Consider the following 12,031-nt stretch of genomic DNA (forward strand, 5'->3'; position numbering starts at 1 on the left):
AATGGATTTAAAAATAAATGTGTAAAATGAACATACTTATACTTTAAATGACAAAGTATTTTTCACAAATAAAATTTTTTTTTGACCAACAGGGCACTCAGTATTCTGGAAGTCTGTGTGCACTGGGAATCATTTTTCAAATAAAGCCAGGGTAACACTAATTTTACCCACAGCACACAGAGTAAATGACATGAATATAACAGTGGGCAAATGCATTAAGCTCAGCTTAATTTGAAATCATGAGTTTAAAGTTAATAGCATTCAATTCACATGAACCGACCATCACTAGACAGAATTAGACACCTATCCATATTAGACAGAACTGTTAATGACGACCGCGAACAAAAGAGAGAACGGAGCTGTGAACACTCACCTGAGATGCTCTCAGCGCCATCAAAATAAAAGTCACATCGGCCAATCAGAAAAACTTTTTTTTTTTCAAATATCGGCCGATAAGTTTTTCTGATATATCGGCCTTTGCTATATATCGGTCGACCACTACTCCAGGCCACAAAAAAATAAATAAAAATAAAATAAAATCCTTGAAGAATATTATCATGCTAACAGATCTGATCTGGCCTTGTGGATAACATACACTACCATTCAAAGGTTTGAGGTCAATAAGATTTTATAATATTTTTCTTTCTCATGTCCTCCATGGCTGAATTTATTTGATGAAAAATATTATTACCTGTTACAATAACTGTTTCCTATTTCATTATATTTGAAACCATAATTTGATGATGCAAAGCTGAATTTTCAGAATCATTTCTAGTCTTGCTACATTTCTTAATTGTTGTGATGCAATCCTTTTTATGATGAATCGAAAGAAATAGCATTTATGTGAAATAACCCACAATATTTCTTTAAATGGCACCACTACATGACTGAAACACAGAGCCGGAGATCTGAAATATAAATTAGCGCAGCACTGAATCTTTATGCAGGAGACAATTTTACACAATATTACACATGAGGTATCACGGTTCATTTTTTAATGATCACAGGAGTAGATGTGTCTTTCGGACTCATTATCTCTTTAACATTAACAATTACAATCCTCAACAAAAGATGCTAGCCATTAAAACAGTGCGAAATGTCCATGCGGGTGTCATTATGTTGAACACTGGTTAGATGGACGCCTCTGATGGACTGACTCATTATTCTAGTTAGATGGCTGGTGATTGTCTTAGCAGATGATCTGTCTTTCACAGCTGAGTGATTTCAACTCAAACTCGAACACAGCTTCACTGTCAGGCTCATAAATTATCTAACCGATGGATCTGGAACTGCTTTTTTTCTGCCAATACAGTAGGCGAGTACTTGAGTTTATCTGAGCTTTGGTATTTTTTTATGTGAGCTTTCAACAGATATTTTTAGCTTATTTTCTGCCTTATTTCGGTGGACACAGTGTATTTATGTATGTATGGAAGCCCAGTTCTGCCTCAGAGTAAAAAATAAAAGAAATAATGGTCAAGAATAGTCAATATGTGAGAAATAAATCACACTGTGAAAAGTCACAATTTAAGACAAAACATTTTTTTTTGTTAAAATGAAGTCATATTGTCACACAATTATGCTAAATAAAGCTGCAGTTATTAAATATAGGAAAAATTTTATTAAATATAGGATTTTTTTTTTTTTTTGATAGTCACTCATAAAGTGAAATATAAACTCACAATTATTAGAAAAGTTTCGGAACTTCTCAATAATTTGAGCAAAAAAGTTACATTATGAAAATAGTGTCACAATTCCCTATTTTTCTTTTTTTTTTTACTCAGAAAGCAGAAAGAGGCTTCCATATGTTTGCACTCATTCAGTGCAACCACTAAAAGTGAAACAAATGTATATAGGAAGAAACATTTTCTGGAATATATGAAGACATAAAAAACATCCATAACTACAAGTTAAGTCCATTTTGAAATCCATAGGTAGGTATTTGCATCAGCCATAAACCTCTCAAAAGCAAACACAAACACATACCCTTTCCACATATGCGAGCAGCTGAGATATTCTGAGCTCTGGATGAAAGCTCGGTCTGCAAGAAAGCCAACAGAACCGGTCTGGGAAATGTAAAGTGCAGTTTCAGTCATAAGTTGCGTGAAAGTAACAGTTATTAGTTGACAGGACCAATATTTCCACACACACAAAGCAAGGGCAGAGCGATCCAAAACGACACCATAGAGAATATGACCACTGCGCTAGCATTGAGCAGGGACTATCAGGACTGGACGGTAAACAGCGTGGATGTCCAATGTGTCTGCCACACCGGCGATTCAAGGTCACGTGATCTCAGCGAAGGTGATGTGATTCTGTTGACAGAGTGAGACGGAAAAAAACTGTCAAACTTAAGCACATCAAACACATTAAATCTGCTTGGAAAACAGGGTTTGAAGAGAAAAACATTTGCACTTCACACAAGTGTGACTGCTAGCAGCAGCTGTTTAGCACTGTACCTAAAATCACTGCAAAATGTTTTTCCAGTAAGAACACCTTTTTTATTTTTAATTAACCTCTTGAAATTGTAACATTAATGCTTACAACACGAACAAGATATTTGCCAATGGTGTAAGAAAAATAAACTAGAATAAATTATTTAATATTCTGATGCATCTAAATAAACATTATAAATATATTTAATGATTTCTTAATACTTCAAATACATTTATTAAATTAGATATATTCACTTAAACAAGTCTTGATATCTTCTGAGACGCAATTTCTTGTTAAGTTAAACTTTAAGGATGTTTACTGTATACATTTTAACTAGGAAAAAAAAGATGTACATATATATACGTATATGTTTTTCTTTATATATATATATATATATATATATATATATATATAAAGAAAAACATAGCCTACATGTTAGTTAAATTTTTTGCAATTACACTCCCATTTTTTATGTTTTTGAAATAAGTCTCTTCTGCTCACAAAGGCTGCATTTTGTTTTAGCAAATTTTTTTATTATAACCGTTTTCTATTTTAGTATATTTGTGTAATTTATCACTGTAATGCAAAGTTTTTTTATGCATTCTTGTTTAAAAAATAATTAATTTTTTAATTAAACATTTTACTCAAATTGTTATATATATATTGTATATATATATATATATATATATATATATATATATATATATATATATATATATATATATATATATTGTATATATATATATATATATATATATATATATATATATATATATATACATAGTATATATATATATATATATATATATATATATATATATATATATATATATATAGTATATATATATATATATATATATATATATATATATATATATATATATATATATATATATATATATATATATATATATATATATAATTAAAAATGCTGTATATATATATAATTAAAAATACAAGCATTTCAGAGTCCCAGAATTTCGAACTCCACATGATCACTTTAGAAATGCAATGAAATGTGTGTGTGTGTGTATAAAGATCGATTCATTATCGATCGATATTATCAGATATGATGGCTGTGTGACTGGTGGTCAAAACTTTATTATGAAATGCAATGCTTTGTTTCTTACACAGATATACATACATACAAATGGGCATTGAACGGGATTCTGCTGGAGGTGTAGCTGAATTTCAAGTGATTTAATAACAGTACATGGCAGTGAAACTACAAGCTGCATTAGATAATTCATAAATAATACAGCCGGAAATGGAGTGAGTTCATCAGAGATTCAGAATGAAGAATGATCACAGAAAAGCGCTCCGCAGGTCATATCGCTGATGACCTCAGCAGAGAATATGGGGCAGATTTTGGCAAACAAATTATTTCTTGCTTCCAGGCACATTCCCAATGATCCTGCAGTCTTTATGATTTGAAGAGACAAAACAGAGATGTGGATTTTCTTTGCCTTGTCTTTCCACTTTCAACGGCATTATGCTTTCTGACAGCAATCTGTCTGGGGGATATTTCAGCAGAAAGCAAAGTGGAATCGTCTGTCTTCTGTCCCAGAAAGCTCACGGGACATTATTGCTTCCACAATTCATCTACAAGGATGGAGGGATATCACAAATAAATATCTTGAGTCGGCACCCTTGACTAAAGAAGATTAGAATTTTTATTGGTGGAAAGAGCCCTCAATATCCTACACATTTCATTTGTTGCCATTCATCAAACCATCTGTGAACCAACATTGTTCCCAAACAGTTTGATTGCAGCTGAATAAGCAAACAAGAGCAACATTTAATCCCTCATATACTGCAGAGAGAAATTTGGGATTAAATGATTCTCTCGTATACTTACTTGCAAGATTGTGAAATGAATGCATAAATAAATATGTTTAAAGGGTCACAATTGCAGCTTAATTACAGTCTGACGGGGCTCAGTGGTGGCCTGTGGCTTAATTAAAAGCTGAACACAAGGTCTGACTCTCTGCCATGGAGGATAACGGCTGCCTGGGTGCGCCTCAGGAACGGAGGATTTTCACACGTTTCAAGTCTCTGAGGGCTTAGTAGTGCATTTTCCACTTCTGTTCGAGGTGCAGAATTCCTGATGGTTTTCAGGTCATCCAACTCAACACCAACATACTGAACACACCTTCAGCTTATAGGTGTTCAACCTACCCCATCGGCAAAGGGTAAAAAAAAAAAAAATCTTACATTTATTTTATGATACATCATAAAACCATTTTTTGTTATATTTAACTAAAACCATATATATTTTTTTTAAATATTTAAAATTAACATTTTAATATTATATATATTTAGATATATATATTTAGATATTTAACAAGGAAAAAATATCTATATTCACAAAAAAAAAATATTTAAGTTACATTTTTAAGTTAGTACAGGTTTAAGTTAAAACTAGGTGAAAACAGGAAACATTCAAACAAAAAATAAATAAAATATAAATAAAAACTGTATATACTATAATGTAGCATAATATACTGTATATAACTGGGATACATAAAAAAAAATGAAGGTAAATAATAAATAGTAAGCCAAGTGCAAATAATGAGGGGATGTACAGGATCTTAAAAAAAAGTACTAAAAGTATGATTATTAATATTAATGTAATTGTTGAATATTTACAAAATGTCACAACCATTATATTACAATAATCAATTATAAATAAGTACACATACACAATACAAAATAATCAATAATTATAATTTTCTTTACTGGAAGGTCAATCAATTGCACCCTAAAAAAAAAGGAAAATATATTTAAAGGTGCTGTATGAAGGATTGACACTGAGGGGTTTAACTAGGTATTGGAGTGCAATTTCAAAATATTGGAGAGGGTTTTTTTTGTTTTTGTTTTACCCAGCCTCTCCTCAGACTTGATGTACACACAGGTTGCCAGATTGATGACACCAACAGGAACGAGCGCACTTGACGATGAATGAAATTAAATATGCTGTGTTTTCCGCCAGTTGGCCCGGAGTCCCAAAATACAGCTGGGTAAACTGTCAGTGGGCGGGTTTCACAAACCAAAACAGAGACTGACATTCCCCCCGGAACGCACATTTTCAAAGGAGAATAACTGACTGTAGCATTGTTTTTCAAATATCTGAAAACATATTATGGTGTTTTAAGTCAAAAAACAACTATAAAAATCCAGCTTCCTGAAAGTCATTGGCTAATCTGCCCATTCACTTTAAGTTCAGAAGAAGATAAGATGCAACCATGAAGACTGAACTGCACAGGACATCGAGAGGGATATGCCAACGCTCTGGGTATGCTTTAATTAGATACAGGTAATTGGCTTGTTCAGGTGAAATGAACATGATTGGGTTTTAATGGAGTGTCATTGTACTCCAGAGCTTTGGAAGCCTGCGCTCCTCACACAGGTTCACATACGTTTATTGCCTTGTGTTCTGGAGGTGTGATCCAGCTAAATAAACTCAGGAGATGGCCTTTCAGAGAGCGGGACGAAGACAACTCATCATCCATTCTCTGTTCTGTCACCTGAGGGACAGGTGCGCACAAATACACATCTTGTTGATGTGAGCGCACAAACTGACACACTTAGGACCACTGGGAGCTGGTTCAACACTCTGCACACAGTTCATTTGACAGCATGGTTGCACAGATATCAAGCGTGTTTTTGTCCACTGTGCTCTGTACCTGTGAAGCGATGTACTTCTCCAGCGGACTCTCAACCCTAGGTGAGCTGACCATCGGATTGCTGCTCAGGTGGTCCTCTGGGGGATCCTCGTTCAGTAGTTGTTTGCCTTTGAAGTTATGAACCACACACACCACCTGAAAACATGAAAAATTTAACATTATTTAAAGGGACAAATCTCCTGAAATGTTGGTATCCAAACAAATGCTGGTAGCTTTTGGCCGACCAATATTGGTTTTTTAACAGCAGATACCGTAGAGAGCAGGGTGGCCGATGGCTGATATATAGAAGCATATTTTTTATTTTAATTATAATTTGTTATTTTAATTAATGTTTGAGAAACTTGAAATAATTTGAAAATGAATTATATTAAAAATAAATGTGAAAAATAAACATACTTATACTTTAGATGACAATTCCCTGATTCTATAATTCTAGTTTTTAAAATATATAAATAAAAAAAAGAAAGTAAACACTTTAACCAACAGAGTAGGCTACTCAGTATTCTTGGAAGTTTGTGTGCATTAGGAATCATATTTTATCATAACTAAAGCCAAGGCAACACTCATTTAACATTCAGCACGCAGTAAAAGTTACATGAATGTGACCGTGCGCAAATGCATAAATCAGCATAATTTGAAATCACAAGTTTAAAGTTAATTTGAAGTCGAGTAAAAATAAAAGTCCCACCTTGAACACATTGGCCAAGCACAAAAACGTATTGGGCAATGCCGATATTTTAAAATTGACTGTTATATCGGCCTTGGTGATATATCGATTGACCACTACTGGTAGCCACTGACTTCCAAAGTATTTGTTTTCTAAACTGTGGAAGTCAGTGGCAACCAGCAACTGTTAGGTTACCAACATTCTTCAAAATATCTTCTTTAGTGTTCAACAGAAGAAACAAGACTCAGAGGTTTGGAACAACCTGAGGGTGAGTGAATGATGACAGAATTTTCTTTTCTTTTTTTTTTGACAAGAGTCAACACAATACAGCTGCACTGTCAATGGAGCGGATAATATTAAATCACACAGACTTAATACAAAGCTACTGTGTAGCGCACAGTCAGGGACAATCGCGTGTCACAGTAGGAAGAGAGGAGAGTGAAATAACAGTAATTTTGTTAGCAGCCATGTGAGAGTCCTCGACCCATAAAGAAGAACACAGCTACCATGCAGAACTGTTCCCATTTAGATTAGAAAGACTGACAGAATGACGGATAGACAGAATGATAAAATGATAGAGAGAGACAGACAGACAGATAGAAAGAGTTTTGTTTGCAAAGCTTGCTGTATATAATTCTCCAATCCAAAGGTGTATTTGTATGTTGCTGAATGTCCACCTTTTCTGACTCCTGTGCAAAATCTTTTGAAGGTATTAATAAAAAGCTCCAACACAGCAGCCAGGGGCCAAAGTAGGTCACATATTCTGTTGGCAGTTTTTTATTCATCCGTCATATATATGCAGCTTCTGGATCTCCAGCTGAACAGAGCATGTTTAAATCACTAACCCATCGTGGTGTAAATGAACCCGATATCTTAAAGAGCGGCTCCTTACGCAATGAGAAAGCTTAGGACATGCAATTTATAATAACTGGAGCATGTCAGCGAATCACATGGCTTTTTGTGCGCTTCCTCCAACAGAACGGCACCCTTATACTTTTATAAATCACAATTCTAGTCGCCAAAATGGATTCGTAATGGCCTGGCAGCAGGTCTAAACACTTGTCTGACCCTCAAGACCAGAGGCTGATAAGCTAGCGATATGAACAATGGAAAAGAATACATGACTGCAATGTTACATTTGCTCAAAAAATCTGCATAGATGGATGATGGAGCTATAGAACGGCAACAATACACAATAGATAGATAGATCAGAAGATAGAATGACAGAACGCTAGATACATATATGTATATAGATAGATAGATAGATAGATAGATAGATAGATAGATAGATAGATAGATAGATAGATAGATAAAACAAATTAACAGTTGAAGTCAATCAAATAGTCATTAAAAGAGCTAAGTCTGACAGTTCACTCAGGAATACTTTTCTTTATCTTGACAGCGACTGTAATGAAGTTAGACAGGATTTATGAAATGTTTTTAAACTATTTAGTTCACTCTCTGATCGTTAATGAAATCACAAGGGGGAAATCACTCGACAAAGAGTCTTTCGTCATTAAATCTTCAACCTGAAATGACACCAAAACGTTGCCACTAGGAAATCACAGCTCTTTAAAATTTTCCTTTGTGACTGTGTGGTCAAGAAATAGTCTTCGTGGCTCCTTCGCCTGTGGGTATTTCTGTCCCAATGAGGCCTACATCAGAACAATCTTTTTATCTGTTCTACTGGGACTATTATCTTTCATCCTTAAATCTGGCCTTATCTGCACATTGGGCTGGAGGCTGTCATAAAGAAAACACATCTGAATTCTTAAACATTAATTACACGCAGTGGACTCACTCATTAGCTGTGCTTGCTAAGGCAAACATCACTATTACTATTTCTCAAACTCAAAGTAGCCCTAAGTTTAGCAAGACTAGAAAACATCTCGCAAAAACTGAAAAGGGAATTTAATCTAAGCATCAAATTTGTGTGTACTAATGGTTCAAAAGTTCGGGATCAGCAATACTTTTGCTAAGTCTCTTATGCTCACTAAGGATGCATTTATTTTATAAAAAATACAGTACAAGTGCTATATTATCAAACATTACAATATGTAAAAAAATTGTAATACATTTTATTACCAAAATATGGTAATACATTTTATGCATTAAAATTTGTCATAATTTATAATGAAAAATATGATTACATTAATTTATCACTGAAAACAAGTCTAATATATTTTATGAAGCAATTCCACTTAAGTAAATATTAATAATGTTTACTGAAAAATAAGATTCAAATATTAAAGAAAAAGGCGTTACTTAAAAAAAGAAAAAAAGAAAGAAAATACGTTACCTTTCAAAGGTCTGCAGAAAATAAAAATTTTTTTGAAAGAAGACATAAGTTCACCAAGGCTGCATTTATTTGATCAAAGTAAAACACATTAACAGTAACATTGGGAAGTTTTCTGATTTAATATATTTAAAGAAGTAATTTATTTCTCTGATGGCAAAGCTAAATTTTCAGCATCATTACTCCAGTCTTTAATGTCACAATATTCCTCAGAAATCATTCTAACAGCTGATTTACTGATCAAGAAACATATTGATTTATTATCAATATTGAAAACAGTTGAGCTGCTTAATATTTTTGTGGAAACTTATACAAGTTTTCAGGATTCTTTGATAAATAGAAAGTTCAAATAAACAATTTAAAAGAGATTTTAGAACACTATAAATGTCTTTACTGTTAATTTTGATCAATTTTTCTACATCCTGGCAATATAAAAAGCATTACATTTTTACCGAACCTTTCTAACTGTAGTAACTTTCCACACAGTCATTCCACTGTGGAAAGTCAACCTAATTAGCAGCTAGCATGAAAAAAATAAAATAAAATTCCTATTCCAGTGTTATTCTGCTGCATGTGCCAAGTCTTTCCAGAGGTTTCTGCATGCTCAGGATGGTGGAGAGAGCTTGGGTTTTGGATCATTATATGCTGAATTTACCACACGAGAGGTTGAATTTCATGGATTTCCTTTCATTGCTACCTTTTAGTCTTAAAATGTGGCATTCTTTCTAAACTTTGGCGTATAGATTCAACCATCAATTTGATTCTACAAGCTGAAGTCCAGAAAGTCCCTTCAGAAACAAAATATATACATGCAGTTCAGCAAAGCAGGAGACATTGTGTCTCCACAAATGCATTATCTTCTGCTCTCATCTCCTGTGCCCTGAGAGAAAACCTGCATCATGATGTGTCCAGATGTGGGTGGTGGCATGAGGGTGAAATCCATCTTCCTGCATTTGGCAGCTCTTCTACACAACACAATTAGCTTTAAGGGAATACGAGGCCTGGAGCAGAGGTTCTGGATGTTGGCATGAGCTTAGCTGTCCTCTAGAATGTCATTATATGAGCGGTTCTTCTACTTAGCTTCCCACCAGCCAACACAATCCTTTTTTTATCCTGTTATCCTTACTAAATGAGTTATATGTAATTTGCTCTGGACTTCGACCATTTAACTCCACATTTGTCGCTAGTGCTAGTTTACCAAAAAAATTAAATCTGTCATCGTTTACTCACCCTGATAGTTTGCTTGTTACAATACAATGTTACATCACAAGACATGAGAAGGATTCTTATACATTTTTACCAATGAGTTTCTATGGCTTTTCTATTTGTTTATTAATTTAAAGTATTCATAAAAAGCTTTTTCTATCATATTAAATGTTTTCCAATTTTCATGACATATTAGCTATTAGCTATCAGTGTTGTTAATGTTAACTAAAACTACAAAAACATTAACATTAATATTCCATGATATTTCCAGCTTTTCCATGGAACCCAAAATACAGTCTAGTGCACAAATGGCCCAAAAGAAATATACAACAAAACTTACTAGAAAGGTGGCGATGGCCACACCGATGATAAAGCCGGCAATGACGTCAGACCAGTGATTACGATATTCCGCCACCCTGTTAATACCAGTTAGAAAAGCCAGGCACATCAGGCCCAAAGACATGACTGGTTTAGCCAGACGAGTTCCTTTGGCTTTCACTGTAAATGTGATGTACATCTGAAATCAGAGAGAAAGAAAGTAAGTTTTTTACTGGTTGGATAGATATCTAGTCATTAAAATAAATTGTAAATATCCGCCAAAATGCATAGCAATCCGAGCACACAAACCTCATGACAGAAACCTTTCACATCTCAAACCAAACTATGTCAACACACAGACACTCAAGAACTCCACAATCATGGATGCAAACGAACACCAGTTGCCATATAGGGCAAAAAGAGCATAAACACAGTGACAGAAAGCACTTTAGCAGCATACTGTTGTTATGGTTACATCCTCAGGTGAACTTGACTTGTTTGCGAGCATCTATTTTTGACTAGGAGAAAATATGTGCTCTGACCAACTTACAATCTAACTTCTGTTACTGATACTTCAAAAAAGAAAAAAAAAGAGTTGCTGAAACATTCATAATGTCATATGTAGAATTACTGTAAAGCTGCTTTGTAAATATACAAGGCCTCCTCAAGTATTCAGACATATCAGATGGAAAAAGAGGGGAATAACACAAGGAAGCAGAATGGTTTCAAAACTTAAAAATTAAGGTTCTTTAAGGTTTCCATGGTTCCATGACCTCTATCATTCATAGAACATTCTACTCCATAAAAGTTTCTTTATAGTAGAAAAAGCTCTTTAGATGTTTAAAAAAAAAAAAAAAAAAAAAAAAAAACATTCTTTGGACTAAGAAAAACTGAAAACTGAAAGGGAACCAAAAAAGGCTCTTCTATGGCAATTCCTATGAAGGCCCCCTTGAAAACATTTATTTTTAAGTGTACAGAGTCCATTAGCAAATTTGCATGTTTGGAGGTTGAGAATACAGAGATTTTAGGATGTGGAGATGGCTTCACTGAAAAGTTGTTCACTCAAGTTGTTCCAAACCTATATGTTTCTTTCTTCTGTTGAATTCAAAAAGGCATTTTGAAGAATGTTGGTAACCAAACAGGTAGCCAAGTCAATGGTTACCAAGATTTTTCAAAATATCTTCTTTTGTGTTCAACAGAATAAAGAAACTATGGCTTGGAACAACTTGAGGTTGAGTAACTCATTTTTAGTTGAACTATGCCTTTAATGGATGAAATGGATATACAGTACAGACCAAAAGTTTGGACACACCTTCTCATTCAAAGAGTTTTCTTTATTTACATGACTGTGAAGGCCAGGTCATCTGGTGCAGCACCCCATCACTCTCCTTCTTGGTCAAATAGCCCTTGATGCCTTCAGTGTGA

General features: G+C 34.0%; 1 protein-coding gene across 3 annotated transcripts in view; it reads right to left on the minus strand.

Annotated features, from left to right (window-relative positions):
- Window positions 1-973: 973 nt before the first annotated feature.
- Window positions 974-12,031, minus strand: part of LOC127945901 (phospholipid phosphatase-related protein type 5-like) — a 45,766-nt gene continuing 34,708 nt past the window's right edge. For all 3 annotated transcript variants that reach the window (XM_052542015.1, XM_052542013.1, XM_052542014.1), the window contains 3 exons: window positions 10,629-10,805; window positions 6,120-6,254; window positions 974-2,312 (listed from right to left, as the gene is read on the minus strand). In XM_052542015.1, the coding sequence (XP_052397975.1) occupies window positions 2,283-2,312; window positions 6,120-6,254; window positions 10,629-10,805 (342 nt within the window). In that variant the 3' untranslated portion in view covers window positions 974-2,282. The remainder of the gene's footprint in view (window positions 2,313-6,119; window positions 6,255-10,628; window positions 10,806-12,031) is intronic.

This window comes from Carassius gibelio, chromosome A24, assembly GCF_023724105.1.
Source record: "Carassius gibelio isolate Cgi1373 ecotype wild population from Czech Republic chromosome A24, carGib1.2-hapl.c, whole genome shotgun sequence".
Classification (NCBI taxonomy): Eukaryota; Metazoa; Chordata; class Actinopteri; order Cypriniformes; family Cyprinidae; genus Carassius; species Carassius gibelio.